This window comes from Nanorana parkeri, unplaced genomic scaffold (assembly GCF_000935625.1).
Source record: "Nanorana parkeri isolate BGI_ZX_2015 unplaced genomic scaffold, ASM93562v1 scaffold179, whole genome shotgun sequence".
NCBI lineage: Eukaryota > Metazoa > Chordata > Amphibia > Anura > Dicroglossidae > Nanorana > Nanorana parkeri.
In genome coordinates, this window is record NW_017306447.1 from 1164101 (window position 1) to 1182083 (window position 17983).

At 43.5% G+C, this 17983-nt stretch overlaps 1 protein-coding gene across 1 annotated transcript in view; it reads left to right on the plus strand.

Moving 5' to 3' along the window:
- The window catches only part of CDX1 (caudal type homeobox 1), a 35750-nt gene extending 18441 nt beyond the window's left edge, over positions 1 to 17309 (plus strand). The window contains exons 2-3 of the mRNA XM_018554946.1: positions 12207 to 12352; positions 17103 to 17309. Of these exons, the coding sequence (XP_018410448.1) occupies positions 12207 to 12352; positions 17103 to 17309 (353 nt within the window). The remainder of the gene's footprint in view (positions 1 to 12206; positions 12353 to 17102) is intronic.
- The last annotated feature ends 674 nt before the right edge of the window (positions 17310 to 17983 follow it).

Consider the following 17983-nt stretch of genomic DNA (forward strand, 5'->3'; position numbering starts at 1 on the left):
GGTTCACACCACAAAGTCTGCGTTCGAGAGCGTTCGGTCCCTGGAACACACTGGTATGCAAGTCACCCGGCTCCCTGCATTCAGGGGCGGGAGGGGGCGTGACGGTGCATTGAAGTTAATGGCACCGCAGCCGCGCACCCGTCCGCAGTGCAATCGCCCGCACCCGGAATGCAGGCACATTAGTTCCTGCATTCCGGACCAGTGCAATCTGCAAAAATAGTGCTCGAATGCTCTGGAACGCAGACTTTGTGGTGTGAACCGGCCCTAGGTGCGAGCCAGCTTCGAGGATTGGGTGAAAATAACTGTGTTATTTTTGCACCTAGACCACAATGAGCTCTTAAAGTAGAACTATGGGGTTAAGGCTTTTCCCCATAGTTCTCCTTAGGTTAATGGGAGGACACAAACTAGCGTCCTCCCGTCACCCTAGGCTCAGTAGCTGTAGCTCGCGGTATACTGAGACGCCGCAGCTGAAGCGGATCCCGACAATTATGTCTGGATCCGCCCAGCTGCGTGACTGACACCTGGCTCTGCCTATCTAGAGGCAGAGCCAGCTGTACCCGCCCCCTCCCCCGTCCGTTCCGAGAGTCAGCGCTGGTGGATCGGAGTGGGGAGGGGGGAATCCAGTCCCTCCCCTGTCATGGCATAGAGCCGTGACAGGATCGAGAGGTGAGCGAACGCTGTGTTCGCTCACCTCCCGATCTACTAAGCCGACCTCATTCATTCATAATTGAGGATATAGTTAACATACCATGTCCTCAATTATTTACAAACACTTAGCCATCCCTGATCGCTGAGTGTTTGTACCGCTCTCCTCTCTGACATGCTGTCACAAGAGGCTGATCGAGCGGAGCAGGGAGGAGAGCTCAGCCTCCTGTGACAGCGCGGGCTGTCTCTGCCCACACACTGCTCTGCCGCACTGTGATAGGAGGCTGAGCGGTGTGGGAGGAGAGACGTCGGCCGCTAACAGCGCTCTCCTCCTGCAGCGATATACAGGCCGCCGAAACTTATCGCCCAAAAGTGCCATTTTTGGCCGATAAGTTTCGGCGGCCTATATATCGGTGCATCACTAGTGAAAATAAAGGAGGAAAAGCTTAAAAAAAGAAAGGGGCATAAAAATGAACCTACTGCTTTGCCCTGAATGGGGAAACCACAGGTTTCCTTTAAAGGGAAATACCACCTTTAAAAAAAAATTAATAATAATAAAAATAAATAAATGCACATTTCTTCATAAAATAAAAAATGTACACTTATTATATATTCCTCTACCTTTGCCGCATTGGTTGATGGAACTTGTAGTTTTCCTCCATTCATAGATCCTGTCAAAGGATCTGAATGAAAGATGCAACTGTGTGATGGTGGAGCCACACAGAAGCCATTTTTAAAAACCAAGATAGTGTGCGCAGAAAAGAACCCCATGATTCAGCTATGTGTGTGTGTGGTATCTTACTATTCATTAATTTTATTAGAGGTATTTATAGAGCACCAACAATATACATAGTTGCACATTTACATCAGTCCCTGCCCTCAAGGAGCTTACACTCTAAGGTCCCTATCTCACATGCATACATACATTAGCCAATTAACCTTCCAGCATGTCTTTGGAGAGTGGGAGGCAACCCACACAAATGCCTTGCAAATAGTGTCCTGACTGGGATTTGAACCAGGGACTACAAGGCAGAAGTGCTGTCCACTACGCCCCCAGTGCTGCCCGCACATCATGTTACATCCTGAGTCAGAAAGGTCAGAAAGGTAAACTTAGCCTGTAAGGCAGAACGCCAGGCAAAAGTGTTCTTACCTCTTACCTCTTGCGGTGGGGCTAGCCCCGCACTGCAAGGGTTAAGTGCTAATTTTTGTCTAGCTGCTAAAAAAAAAGTTATACTCACTGGCTCTTAGACCGCTTTAGCATCTGGACAAAAACAAGCACTTTGCAGTGCGTGGGTAGCCCGGTAGCCCCACTGCAAAAGTTAAGAATATTTTTGCCTGGAGTTCTGCTTTAGGCTTTGTTGGACCTTCTATTGTCAATGTTCTTTCGCAGATGAATAAGCAGCAGGGTTAAAATGCCACTAATTATGACTTCACTCGACAGCTCCTGCAGAAATCAATAATAGGCCGGTCATGAAAGCCTGCCCTGATTAGCCAGCTGTCTGCAGCTGGGATAGGAAATTAATACCTGTGCTTATCACATGGATAGTTATAAATCATTATACATTAGAGGACTGCAAATGAAGTGGCTCATTAATGCCGATAAATAAACAGATGGCTTACGTGGATACTGATGTGAAAATAACTCAAAGGTGCCGTCTTTTTTTCTTTTAATAAACACATACACAAAAAGCCCAGGCCATGCCTATCTAAAATATCGATTATTGAATTATTACCGGTCTACTCTCCAAAGTTCCTTCTTTTGAACTCAGAACATTACATAACCTCTGAACATAAAGTTGCCACTTGCGCAGCTTCTGTTACAGAGATTGGTGGTTTCAGCAGATGGAAGCAAGAGTGTATTTTCAAGAGGCACTAAACTCAGGAGTTAAATCTTAAAAATGCATTCAAGTACCTAAACTCTTAACAAAAAAGACAGACCCAGAGAGACTGAGCGGAGGGGCTGCATGACTGGGGGGAGGAATAGTTCCTGGAGAACGGGTTCAAATAAAATGGAATTAGCTGATCTTACCTGATTGGATGTTGGAGTCAGGTGTCCAGGGGGATTGGGACTTCGAGGGGCGTTCTTTCTGGAAAGTCGATGGTGTAAGCAGGTTGTCCCACCCTGACTCTGATTTAGTTACACAAATGGGGGGCTGGTATGGGTATGGGTGCCATGTTGGTGTAAGTATTTGTAGGGGGTCATGGCCCCTTGGAACTCGAGCTGTTTGGGGTGCGGCTGGGAACATGTGAGCATTTTTTAGGAGAGGGTTTTTTTTGGGCTGTTGGGCACCCAAAGACCCCTTCGCAGATCAAACAGTCATTAAGATTATTTATTTGTATATTATTATGTTTATTACTTTGGTTATTGTTACAGTTGGTTTGGTTAATAAAAGGGCTGCTGTGGCCATTTAAATCCATGTTGCGCAGTCTGTGTTTATTGGGGTTTAACAGAGGGATGTAATCGACAAATCCAACAGTCGTGTATCTCTCGGCTGTAGCTTCTCAGATCATCTCTGAATTGATGCTGACACTGTCCTTCCTTCTGGATGGTGGCTATTTTTGTTCCCTATGGTCCCTGTGTGTGTTGTAAAGTAGCTACCGCTCCAAGCTCGCTCTCGTAATGGACTACAAACTCACGCTCAGTTTACTAATTTGTACTGAGATTGTAGTCCATCACGGGAGCGGGCTTGGAGCGGTGTCTACTTTACAACACACACGGGGACCATGGGGAACAAAAATAGCCACCCTCTAGAAGGAAGGACAGTGTCAGCATGAATTTGGAGATGATTGGAGGATCTACAGACGAGTGATACACAAATAACATACATTTTTGTTAATAGTTAATGTACTTGAATGCATTTTTAAGATTTAACTCCTGAGTTTAGTGTCACTTTAAAGCACATAGATAAAAACAAAAATTTTATATATTGCAGCTTACCTGTCCTTAGATGAATTACCGGGCATTGCAGTGCACAGTAACACATGTACCTTAAAAAACTATTTTGGTCTTAATAAATGAGTAAATTAAGGACAAAAACACTATACATTCCTTTTAAGAAAGTCAGCCAAAACCACATGGATATCACATGGGGTTGCCAGGTGTACATAAAACAAAACAAAAGGCTTTGTCCATTTAGGGCTAGTTCACACCAAATGCGTTCCAGAAGCAGAGCAGAGCATTTACAGACCGGATCAAAACTGCGTCCAATGTATTCCAATGGTATTTTGGGCTTTAGTTCACACGGCAGCGTTCAGTTCCAGAGCATGTAAAAAAACTGCAGCAAGCCCTATTTTTCCTGCTGTGGAACACATGCAAACACATCAAAAACACATCAAAAACACATGCAAATGCCCTGGAACGCACTGAAAGCCCATTTTAAACTAAAAAAAGATATATATGTATATTTTTTTTTACAAAAACGGCCCGGAACGCATCAAAAACGTGGCAAAAAAAGCGGTATAACACATTGCACTGCGTGCGCAGAAACTCATGCAGATCTGGTTTGCATTTGGTGTGAACAAGCCCTAATAGTTTTCGCTCTTCTAGTCCTCTGGACAGAATCTCAGTTTTTAGTCTTGAAGCAAAAGACACTAATCTGACCTGCTCTGACAGGGAGAGAATGCCAGTAGATAACAGTACCCACAGCTATCCCTGAGTAGTAAATCTACACTAAAGCTAGTAAAGCTACACTATTATAACAACCTAAGATTGCTGATTCCGATCCTTACAAATACCAGTTTCTAAATGGTTGTCTTTAGGTTCACATTACAGTTGTTCATTGCCTTCTAGTGCAAAGTTTATTGCATGAAGGCTGTGACACACTGCACGTGAAGCAGCGCGGAGCGGTGGCGCGCTGCCTTCGCGAGCAGTGTGTCATGTAATTTTCTCCCCGGCACATCAGTTTGCGAGAGCTCGCATAGCTGAGCGTGCCGAGATGAAAAATGTCATCTTCAGCCAATCGGCTCCCGCGTATAAACCAGCGCACCAGGATGCGACGTCTGGTCGGTTGTTACGCACGAGCCAATTGGCTAAAGGTGCAGTCAATCATCTGCCTGCACTCAGCTCACACACCGCACACAATGCTACGTGCCGGACAGCTTTGCTTCACTCTGTACGGCTTTGTGTGCAGTGTGTCACGGGCTTAAAGGAGAACTATGGGGTCAGTGTTTTTCCCCATAGTTCTCCTTAGGGTAACGGGAGGACACAAACTAGCGTCCTCCCTTTACCCTAAGCTCAGTATACCGCGAGCTACAGCTCGCGGTATACTGAGACGCCGCAGCCGGAGCGGATCCCGACATGGACGTCGAGATCCGCCCAGCTGCGTGAGTGACAGCTGGCTCTGCCTATCTAGAGGCAGAGCCAGCTGTACCCGCCCCCTCCCCCGTCCGTTACGCCAGTCAGCGCTGGCAGATCGGAGCGGGGAGAGGGGAATCCAGCCCCTCCCCCTGTCACGGCAGAGAGCCGTGACAGGATCGAGAGGTGAGCGAACCGGGTATGTGTTCGCTCACCTCCCGATCTACTGAGCCGACCTGTGACAGTCTCATTGTCACAGGTCGGCTAGAACTATGAGGTGAGTGGAAATCAGTCATCTCATCATTCTCCTTTAACTATGCCACCTATTTCTCCTTGTTGTGCTACAAACTGCATGCTTACCTTCGGCTTCATTTGCACTGTTTTTGTATGCTTGTAAAAGCAGTTTGAAACAAGCAGCTAAAAAAGTTGTTTCTTGAACTTATTTGTATACATTTATTTTACTTTTGCTGCCTTTTGATCTTTTAAACATACCATTGAAAGTGTTTTGTTATATCTGTTTATTAAGTGCAAAAAGTACCTTGTCATAAATTCAAAGCTGTCCTGTGTTCTATGCATACTTTTTGTGTTGTCCAAGAGAGTCCTCCCAGTTGTTATCTTGAACTAAAGAACAATTCGTCCCTATGCTGTGGAATTATGAGAATGGTTGGCATTCAGTAGTTTAACAACAGACAACAGGGCAGGGTTGACACCAAGTCTTGCAATTTCAGTAAACAAAAAGGGACGTGGTGTCATCTCAAGAGGAGCTTAACTCAATTAGGAGCTGACTGCATTTCTGACAATCAAAAGGATTTTCTGTGCTTACAGGGTCTTTAAAGGGATAAAATATGGGGAAAGGTGCAAGTACTGTAGATGCATAGTGCATATTTTTTAATTTGCTCTGATATATGCTTAAAGGAGAACTATGGGGTAAGTGTTTTTCCCCATAGTTCTCCTAAGGGTCACGGGAGGACATAAACTAGCATCTTCCCGTGACCCAAAGCTCAGTATATTGCGAGCTACAGCTTGCGGTATACTGAGACCGCCTTATTACTGTTGAGATCCACCCAGGTGTGTGAGTGACAGCTGGCTCTGCCTATCTAGAGTCAGAGCCAGCTGTACCCGCCCCCTTCCCCATCCATTCCGCCAGTCAGCGCTGGAGGATCGGACAGGGGAGGGGGGGAACCCCTGTAGGGAGCTGTGAGTGACAGTCACGGCTCTCTGCAGGGACATGATCGAAAAGTGAGCGAACAACGGTATACGTTCGCTCACTTCCCGATCTATTGAGCGGTGCGGTCTATCTACGTCGGTGTGACAGTCTCATTGTGACACGTCGGCTCCAACTATGAGGTTGAGTGACAATCACTCACCTCATAGTTCTCGTTTAAGTTTGTTTACACCACTTAACATGCCATGACTAGAAAATAAACTGACCAAAAATGCACATACTTGCTTCCATATACAAGAAAGGTCAATAGCATTAAGCTGTTAAAGATGTGAAATGTATAATGTATGAATATTTACCTTATTTAAAGCTCTGCACAGCTACACGCTGCTTGTGTGAATGAGGCTGAAAGAATACTGGTTCACTAAGCATGATGTAAACGAACAGCTCACCTTACGTTATTGATTTTTGGAAATGTAATAATTTATTTTAGATCTCCCCGCAGACAGCTAGACTCCAGGTTTAAAAGAAATAACCAAACATTAAATGACAATATAGGTTGGTAAAGAAAGAACAAAATCGATAATGAAGTGCTAGACAAACTTTACAGCACGTTCCCTGGATTTTACAGAGCGACAATTAACCCCTTTACCTCTCACTTATCAGTGTGAAAATCCAGGCTAGCCAAATAGTGTCAACAGACAGTGAACAACTTTGTCACTTTATTGATCGATGCCTGTGTAAGATGTTGTGACATGTTTTACTGAACCATTATTATGATGACAGGATGATAGACGTGTGTATAAGCATAGGCGTGCGCTGCCTATTACAATAGGGTGTGCACACAAAAGTACAAACACACATGCATATATAATACATATATACATACATACACAGACCTGAGGCATCCCAGATTCCCATCTCTTCAACTGTCCCTTACCTCTTCCAGCAGGGAGCCTGCCAGGGGGACATACGACTTCCCGCCTTGCTTCCTGACTGGTTGGGAAGCCGCAACTGCGGCTGTTATGTAATGAATGGAAGTGGGAAGTGCTGCTGCACTCTGTATCGCTGAGCCAGTCATAGAGAGGTCTTTGTGATCTCTCAACCTGCTCAGTCACTAAAAACACGGTGCATGCTGTTGCGGTTTTATTGTTGCGATCGGAGTGATTAGGCTGTGCCCAGGCACACCTGGCATACCCTGTGGAAGGCGTGCAACCGTTTCTACTGTACGGTCGCACGTCTTCCGTCAAATAAGCAGGCTGGAAAACCCGCCGGGAATCGTATGATTCTCGGCGAGTTAATGGCCTGCTTGTTCGACAACTGCAGAACGGGCAGGTGTGCGCACGCGCGCACTGCCCATTTGCAGTCATCGGAAGCCTGCCCCTCATTGCAGTCATCGCAAGCCCCCTCAGGGGGGCGGGCTTGCAATGATTGCAAGTATGATCTGCCTGTCCAAGATGGGCAGATTGTATGTTTTTTTAAGTACTTTACAACCCTCGCAAGACAAAAGTCTTGCGAGGGTTGTAAAGTGCATGGGCACCTTAAGTGTGTATATGCTCTATGCCCCAAACCTCACATTAACCCTTTGTGTAAACATAACCTCTACACTCACACTAACCCACCCTATAACTTAGTATATTGTGTAGTGGTCCAAAGTATGTAACAATATCGCTTTCATTGCTGGTCAGCAAGTACAAATATCAGTTTTATAACTGCTAGTTACCAACCCTAGTTGCCAACATATGAAAATAATTAGTAGTGGCACCTTGAAGAGATGAAGCCACTTGCTGTCTGCCTTAGAGGGTTTGAAAAAAAAATTTGGAATGGCATGTAGTAGATGTAGCCAAAAGGTGGGCATTATCAATAAAGTACGAGAAGCTTCATGGTGTATGTTTTCTAGTGTGCCACCTTTCCCCCTTTATGGTTTATGGTCTATGGCCTATGGTTTAGAAAAAATAGGGCTTTATAACCTATAGCATGTGTCAGGGCCAGCAATGATAACCCCCTCACATTAACCATACATTTCATTCTAAATCCAACTCTTACAATAAACATCCCTGTACCCTTACACTAACCCTCATTGTGACATAACCCTAACCCCACATTTCTCACTTCCCCTCTCTTGTTCCTGAAGAAGATGTGGTCAGGAAGAAGGGTCACGGGATCAATAGTAAAACTGGGACAAAAGACAATTGTGTTATACTGCCACCTTTAGGAGGAATTGGACACTGGCAAACAAAAAAGAATGTTGGCCAGCCAGCTTCAGTTTTTGCTAGTGTCCTAGGAGGATGGATGCCCTTTCTCTAGTGAGAAAAGTTTACCCATTTTTACTTGCCACCTTATTACCATACCACTTTTTCCTGAATATATTTTTGCTTCAATTGGCATTTCATATTTTTGCTGTTGAGAGAGGGCTCTTTATGCATCTGTCTTGATCAGCTAAGCCATGGCAAAGCCTTGCAGGCTTTACGCTGCCAAACCACAGATGTGGGGCCTGCCTGGAATACAACCTTAGAGCACTGGGCTCTGCTTGTGCCACTTTCCCACTTTCTTATTAGTTAGTTGCAAGTGCTTTCCAGGTGCAGAGTTGTGGCATTACCCTTGTTATGCCCTGTTTCTGATTACTTCCTTGTGAGTGAGCTTATGCAAGAAATGAAGGCAGGAAGGTATGTACCTTTGATTTACTAGCTCTGCTTATGGTCCTTTCCAGAGCTCAACAAAACACTGACTGTCCCTATTGAGAATGCCTCAGTGTTTAATTATTCTACAAGGTGTCCAGTGGAAAATGAGTCACCAGCACACCATCATCTTCATAATCAAGAACACCTATATTGACATTTGTTGATCATAATATCATAAAATAAAGTGACGTTTCAAGACTATTCAGGGTCCCATTATCAGGCAATATGCTTTTCTGCCCAAAAGAAGCTCATGTACCTTTTCCAGCGTTTGGGGTTTTACAGCTTGCAACAAAACTCTCAGGTGTGAACAGGGGGCATAGAAATGAATGGGATTTCTCATGTTGAGAGTTGTGTCGCGCTTAGCTTTGAGCATGAAAACGCCCAGGTGTGAACATGGACTTATAAAACATTGAGGGCAATTAACGAACGTGCATTTAAATGTGCAAAATTGCGCACAAAAATGTGCAAAATGCTTCTGCCGCGCATTTTCAGGCGTTTCCATTGAAGTCTATGGGGCAAAAACACACTTTTAACTGTCTAAAGAAGCTCATGGACTTTTTCAGGCGTTTGGTGTTTTCCTGCTCAGGTGTAAACAAGGGCAATTGAAAATAATGGGATTTCTTGTGTTGGGCATTTAAAAGCGCTTTTCCAACTGCTGAAAAACTCCTAGGTGTGATATTCAGATCTCTTCTCTTTCCAGCTTCAGGCGTAAGATCCATCAGGCAGCTCAGGAAGCAGCCCTCAGCTTATTGTTGTTGTTTTTGTGGGCCTATTAGGGTTTACCGTGTTGTCCATCCCTCAGTTGGACTGCTTTTGGACATCCAATTGTCTCGGAATTACTACTGATCATGTGTCCCTTAATGAATAATAAAGAAAACTGAATTTTTACACTTACTCTAAAATTGTTTCTTGATGTTAAGGGAAACCCCCTTTGTGTTTATATATCTACTCCTATGTACTGCTTTTTTTTTTTTCTTTACAAAACTAAAGCATGCTGAGAGTGGGAAGGGTTATACCTGGTTAGCCAATTTTTTTTTTATTGTTTGCCAGAGTCAATTTTTTTTTCTAATGGTGTCGGTATAACCCAACTGTCTCAGAATTACTACTGACCCTGTATCACTTAGTGAACTTCAAGAAACGGATTTTAAGGTAAGTACACAAATACTGTTTTTAGAGTCTTATGGGAGTTAAAATGCCGGTCAGGTTATTAATGTCTGTTCTCTCACTTGGTAGCTTTCCCCCTCACTTCTTGTAGCAGTGACAACCTAAATATCAGGGTTTGATAATGTTTCAATGGTAAAGAAAGTGGGAAAAAATCTACCCAACAGGGACAAAAATGCAATTAAAACCTCAGGCCTTCCAACCTTTCTAACATTTTGGCTGGTGCAGGCCTTTAACTTATTTGTGACAAAGAAGCCTGTGTATGTGAGTTAGGGTGCTAAGAGCATTATATTTTAAGTTCCTTTGTGTCAGAACATACTGAACGTGCTGGAAAGAGGCACTAAGAAAAAAGGGCCAATCGTGGCAATGCTTGTGGAGACTGAACATGTAGAAAAGGAATGAGGGAACTAGGGATGCACTGACACCGATACCGGTATCGGTGCCGAAACCGAGTATTTGGGCGAGTAAATGCTCCCAATGCATATCCTGATACCGGAACTTATGGTATCAGGAAGCCAGGTGGCAAGTAAATACACGCTGCCCAGCTTCCTGATCGGCTGAGAAGCTGGCTCTATGCTCCCTCGTCACCAGGGAGCATGGAGCTGGCTTCCCTGCCAATCAGGAAGCGTGGAGGCGGGTAATGACTCGCTCCCCGGCTTCATGATTGGTTGGGAAGCTGGATCCATGTTCTATCCTAACTTGGTGATGAGGAAGCATGGAGCTGGCTTCCCGGCCAATCAGGAAGCCGGGCGGAGTGTAATGACTCGCCGTCCAGCTTCCTGATTGGTCGGGGCGGTGAGTCAATAATCGACCCCGGGCTTCCTGAATGGCCAGAAAGCCGGCTCCATGCTCCCTCATCAACGTGGAGATGAGGAAGCATGTAGCCGGCTTCCGGTCAATCAGGAAGCTGGGGGTTCTGTGTAATGACTTGCCGCCTTGCTTCCTGGTTGGCTGGAAAGCTGGCCAATCAGGAAGCCAGGCGGCGGGTCATTACCCACCCCCCAACCTCCTGATTGGCCAGAAAGCTGGCTTCATGCCTCCTCTTCACCTGGTGGCGAGGGAGCGTGGAACCGGCATCCTAGCTAATCAGGAAGCCGGGGAGCGAGTCATTACACACCACCTAGCTTCCCGGCTAACCGGGAAGCCAGGCGGGCGAGTCATTACACGCCGCCCAGCTTCCTAAATGGGACTTCCGGTATCGTTGAGTACAGAAAAAAAATATCGGTACTCGTAGAGATACCAGACTGTGATTAAGGTCCCCATTGGTTCCAATGGTATATGAACAGGGCTTTTGCCAGTGAATGGGATACATTAGAGCCTGTTGCTGTCAGAGAGTGGTTCATGTGTTAAAGTCCAAGAAATGGGTCATATTGTCATGACAGCATTACATAGAGCAGCAGAAATAGGCTCCCTGAATAGAACTTTTTTTTCTGCACAGGGTTCCTAAGAAGCATACAGCTGTTGTTACTTCATTTAGATTTCCTGTGACAGATTGAGTTTATTTAAAATGCCATACAAATATTCACCAGGCATCATGAGTTACATATGCTAAAAAAGGCAAAACAAATTGCAGTTACAGTAAAACAAATTGAAATGATAAAGCATTGATAAACTAGTAGGATAGTACCTCTGTACTTGTGCTATACAATCATGATGAAATATAACTCAAGGAGTGGATAGATAAACGCAATCCTTGGTTGTCAAACTTAGATATAGTTTATCCTGTTATATACCTGTAAATGTTATATTGGCTGCAATACAGATGAGTTTGGTTACATAGCTATAACACACCATTCATTTGCTTAGCTGCTTAGCTAGAAAGACAAACATAGCTTGTTTATTGCTTATTTTTGAAAATGTAAACTGTTTAAGGCCTCATTAGGATTCTGATCACAAAGGCTATAATCTACTACAGTTAAAAATGAACTTCGGGCCAGCAGCTAAATATACAGATGAAATACATGTAAGGGAGCTTACCTGATCTTTACCTACCACACAGCACAACCCTAATATCACTAGGTCCTGTCCCTCCACTAGCCTTTGACTGGACAGTGAAGGAGAAGCAGCAGACTGATGTGCTCATCGTTTTGCCACTCTGCTCTCAGAGGTACCTACACTGCTTGCATTAAAAAATACATGTAATGATGTATTAATGAATACAGAACTGCATTAATTTGTGTAATTTATATTTGTCTGGAGTCCAGATTTAAGATGGATTACCATTGGCTTAGTATGACTGACATCTGCCTGTTTTACCTTTTAGGAAAGACTAGAACAAAAGACAAATACCGCGTTGTATACACAGATCATCAGCGCCTTGAACTGGAGAAGGAATTTCATTACAGTCGCTACATCACAATACGCAGGAAGGCAGAACTTGCAGCATCATTGTCACTAACAGAACGACAGGTAATCCATTGATATAGTTCAGTTCTAGTCAGGCAGTATGGAGCTATAGTCATTTCAAATATTTTGGGGATATACGTACTTATAACAGTAATCAAATAAAAGTGACCCTGTCAGGTCTCTAAAGAAATAAAAATGGCAGCGCCTGTAAGAGAAGATGGGGTTGGGTGGGAAGATGTTCCCCAGTATATGCTGTAGTTCCTTCCTTCAACACCTACATCAAAGCAGAACACAGCAGTGACATAGGGGTCCAAGAAAAGAACCAAGGCATGCGGCACAGGCTTCTGACTCAAGTTTGACATGCCAAAGAAACTGATGGAACAAAGGGAAAATGGGACTCATGGGCCACCAGAAAGGTGAGTATAATACCTCTTCTCTTATAGGGAGCTGCCATTTTCATTTCTTTGGAGACCTGACAGGGTCTCTAGGCCAAAGACATTTACATGTACTGTATATTGAAAAAAATATTTTTTTCTTCAGAGGAAACCTGTATTAAGGAAATATAGAGGCTGTCGTTACTAACCATTACTTCTTAAAATGCTTGGCACCTGGCTATCATTCCCACCAAGAAATTCACATAAGCATGCACACCAGCAGGTCCAACTGCACGTTGGCTTTGATTGTTTCATGCTTGTTCTGGGTTAGTGTTTCGGAGTATTGAAGCCAGAGACAGCCAGGCAATTATAATCTTACAATAAAGAGTGTAAAATAAGAAATAATGTTTGGCTTATAAATGTTAATGTATATGGGGCAGCTATATTTGATCCATCACGTATAAACAGTCTGGTCTGCCAGTAAGAGCTTAACAACCTGCAACAACATATCATACAAAGCTGCAATGGAAGTGTTAAACATTAGAATGCAATAAAGAAGGACACGCGAGTATCATGGGCTTCTTACCTATTTAGCAGCAGTTCTGCATAGCTCTTCTTTCGATATAGTTATGCAGTGTCTTTGCTTTGTTGGTTGCTTAGGTCATGGAGAAAGGGGTAGCAAATATTGCATTCTCCAGGGTTGGTGAGATACAAGGTTCCTACTTTACCTCATGGTTTCCAGCTATATCCTTGTATTATTGGCTCTGAAGGAACAGCACATGCATACAAATTCTACAATCATGTATTGTTGACCTGCCTTCTGTTCTTCCTAGGGGGGCATAGGCTTATGAAGGGGGTTAGGGTGGGTGGCATTTCCAGATAAGCCAATAGGTACAAGCCAATGAACACGATGGTTTGCATTCTCATAGAACCATATTCAATCCATTCAGAAAATAAAAATGACAGTGACTGTATGGATTTAGCTAGCAGGGATTCAGCTGCAATAGATGAATGGCAAGATAAAACTTAGAGCCATTCAGTGGATGGGCTTTGGCCTCATCTGATGGAATTTACATACAGTGTTAATTTCTGAGTGGAGTGTTCCTCCAAGGCCCCATTCATACGGGAATTGGCCTACACGTACAACTCCGTGCTGTGTGCACGGCCGTATGGGGCAGCTCCCGGGAAGGACAGGTGCTGCGTGCGACTAGTACGCAGCCTTTGTCATTCTCTATGGGAATACGGGGCCTTACGCTGCCCTACGCTCACCCGCCCTTGCACGTCCGTGTGGGTGAGCGTACTCGTACGCTGACAGGATGGATCCTGTCTGCGTCCGAGCCAGGAAACATGCACCCGCACGGACCAGCAGTTCAGGTGAGTGTAGGGGGGCGTATGGTCGCGTACTCCCATAGAGAAGGACAGGGGTTGGGTACTAATCACACGCAGCACCTAACGTTCCCGGAGCTGCCCGATAAGGCTGCGTGAATGGGGCCTAAATGTAACTAACAAAACATTTAATATGAAGAGTTTAAAAACTTGCAGCAATCTAAAAATATACTCAAGTGCAACAACACCATCATAAATATATCCCCATAGTTTTGCAGTAATCTTCTGAAAGTGAAAAAAAATTGTGACAGAACTGTGGCTCTTGCATACTCATTTATCCTACGCATAAAACAATAAAAGTATTTCTACTTTAATGAAATCTGAGGTTTTTTATGAGGCAGAAACTGGTCTGTACTACTTCAGACTGCTTACTGATGGGATAATCATTTGAGGAACTTGAATTCATGGCATTTCATAAGGTGTATCTAAAACCAAGAACACAAATGTATATATTGATGCTTACCAGTCCTTAGGTTGCATTAGTTTTTCTACCTTTATTTTCACCTGCTTATCCTGTTAAGGGTGACCACTTCTTACTCATTATACTGTATCTGTGTCTGTGGAGCAGCGCTGTCACCTTAGGAGAGTGAGTGTGTTAGGACTACAGTACATCAGGGAGGAGTTGTTTCCTAGTTCAAAGAGGTAAATCTGTCTGGTTGTCCTCCACACCCACTCCAACCATACCCCCACCACCATTACCTCCCGTCAGTGGCGTAACAACCGGGGGTGCAGCAGGGGCGCGGGCCCCGGGCGAAAAGTGAAGATCCTTTCCCAGAAAATAAATAGATGGGAGCCAAATGTATTGCCTTTGGCTCCCAACCCTGAATGGATTGGCGGTGGGAGTGACGGAAGGGTGGGTAACTGCTTCAAGGGATGTGTCCATGATGGAATGACCAACACTGTTGTGTTGCAGTTCCATATATTTTACTCATATTTTAGTACTTGATACTGATAAAAAAAACCCTCATTGGAGTGTGGTTATTAACCACTTGCTGACCAGGGTGTTAAACCCCCTTCCTGCCAGGTCATTTTTCAGTATGTAGCGCTGCTGTACTTTGATTCAGCAATGTAATGCTGTACTGGTGTGAATTTTATACCATTTTTTGGGGATAGGTAGAGCTTTCTTTTGGTGGTATTTAATCACCGCTGGGGTTTTTATTTTTGTTTTTTATATTTAGTGTGTGGCATAATCGTTGTTTTCGCACGTAGACGTACCCGATGAGTATTTCCGTTTATATGTGCGTGCACACGGGGCGGAGGACTTAAAACCTTTTTGGGTGTTTTTTTATTATTTTTTAATATGTGGCTTTCATGTATTTGTATTTCTTACACTTAACTTCATTGCTATCACCCAGGGGGGCTAACAAGCAGGTGACAGGTCCTCTTTATGGAGACATCAGGGGTCTCTTTAACCATGGGACCACCAAAGAAGCTGATGAAGCAGAGATCTGTTTTACCAGCTTCTTCTCTGGCTATAGCAGTCAGAGAAATGACAGCTGAAGGCGGATGTGATTTAATACACATCGCTTCTGCCTTTAGAGAGAGAGGAGGAGAGATCAGCGGTGGGGGACTGTAGAGCCGGCCAAAACGCTTGTATGTAACAGCCGGTACCAGCTGTTTACATGCCCGGCGGGATTCTGCTTACATGCGCGCTAAGCAGAAAAAAAATTACGTACAGGCACGTCTCCCCTTCGGGGAAGCTTCCGCCGTCCGCCCGTGTATTTACAGTGGGTGGACGGCATGCAGTTAAAACACAAAACTTAAAATGGCGCCCCAGAGCATGTAAATTGGCCATAAACATTCTATGTTTCATTATACCGTATATCCGTATCCAAAATCTATAAAAGGAATACACAGGAAAGGTTTATTGAAATTATACTTTTTTTTACTGTTTCCTGCCTCTCCCCACATTCTGTTATATTTATTGAAGTGTGCACCTGAACTAGTGGTGTCTTTGTATAGGTTAAGGTAATAGACCTTTATATATACTGCAATTACTATTGCCCACTAAACCGCAGATCAATAGTCAGCAGAAAAAGCAGAGTTATAGTCAGCAAAGACAAATCCCACACTTGACACACGTGGATGTTTTGGATCCCCGTCCATTGTGCAAGGGCAGCATACAAATATGTCTGCCTTTGTTCATCTCCATTACATAGGGATGGGGAGATTAGTAGTTTACAGAAGAAAGTTAGAATTATTTTTGCTTTCAGTTCACAGGAAGCAAGGACATTGCATTTCTTGCAAGATCAACTGGTGTACTTACCTAAAATGCTCCTAGCCCGAAAAACATAAACATAATGCCGCCACCACATCTAAGGACAAACAAGCTGCAATATATTACAATTTTGTTCTTGGGTTTAGTTATCCTTTAAAGGAAACATGTATCTGGAGAATGTATAGACTGCAATTGATGAGATGCTTCTTTCACAAATACTAGTTCCCAAGCTTCCATGCTAAACCACCGGCTTAAATACTTTTTAAATACCTAACCCAGAACAAATATGGAAATCAGAAGTTTTGACTTAGCTTGCTGTGTGGCTCTAACTATTTACTAACTAAAAAAATGTTTTGGTTTTAGAAATACTTTAAAGTGAGCCTTGCATGAGAATGCCAGGCCAGCTTATTGCCTAGCCCCTATCCCCCAAATAACAAATGCAAATTAAAAGCATAAAAAAAAAATAGAGGCAAGCTCGCCTAGACACTAGAATTTCTCCTGGAATTCTGGGAACACAGAGCTGAAATCTAGTGAGAAGCCTCTGAGTTGCTGGGGTGTCTTCTCGCAAGGTTAAAGATCCTAGTCTTTCCCAGGATCTAGCGAGAACACCTGAGTGACATCACCACCACCTTTGTGAGTATTCCCATATAAGGTAAGTACTTTTTCTTTTTCCCCCCCTAATGTTTAATCCACTTAATGTTTTTAGTTAACATTTTTTATTGGGGGGGGGGGCTAGGTAATACAATATGCTGTTGTATTATTACAAGTCAACCAAGCTACGAAAAGAGGTCCTACACAGATTTTTATAATCTGTTTGTATTTTTTTTTTGCACAGGTGAAAATCTGGTTCCAAAATCGAAGGGCAAAAGAAAGGAAAGTGAACAAGAAGAAAATGCAGCAGCAGAGCCAACAGGCCAGCACCACAACACCAACACCCCCTTCTGTAGGCTCCACTGTTGGCATGGGCCCCCATTGTACCAGCAGCAATAGTAACATGGTATCACCAAGCACACTGACTATCAAAGAAGAATATCTTCCATAAATTCTTCCGGCCTTCAAACAAGTTGGGACTTAAGAGGAAGCCAAATATTCATTCTATGCAGTGATCTAACAAACCCCTACTCTAGAAGGAACTAGTGTAAAAAGTGCAAAGTTTTCGGTGCCAACTATTGCAGCAGAATGGATGACATATCTTATTTATCAACAACTCTTCTTGCCGCCCGTAGCAGCTAATCAGATTCTCTCATCCATTTTCTCACATTGCACAGGGAGAGTAATAGGCATAACATAACTGGTTGCTGTGGACCAATATGAACAGTTTTTTCTGCTTTCTGAAAGAACTGCTGGCCTAATTTTATAAATATCTAAAAAGAGAAAAATACTTAAATTGAACCCAAAACTGGACTCTGTCTTAAATAGTTTGTGTTACTGTATTTAAAAAGAAATTGTAATCTAAAGGAGGCATTTTTGTATGTTATATATTTTGAGTTTTTTTTAGTTCTAATAACTTTTTACTCTTTGGGTAAATTTTCAAAATTTTGTGTATTTGTGAAAACCATTGCAGAAAATCAAGTGACCTAATTGTGTAGATAATGAAGTTATAGGCTTCAGTCCTTCTAATTTAATGTGTCACTTCTATCGAATGTGTGCATAATGTAAACAGCGTGCATGTTTAAACATAGATTTAATTAGGGTATGGTGGTTATCTATTTTCTA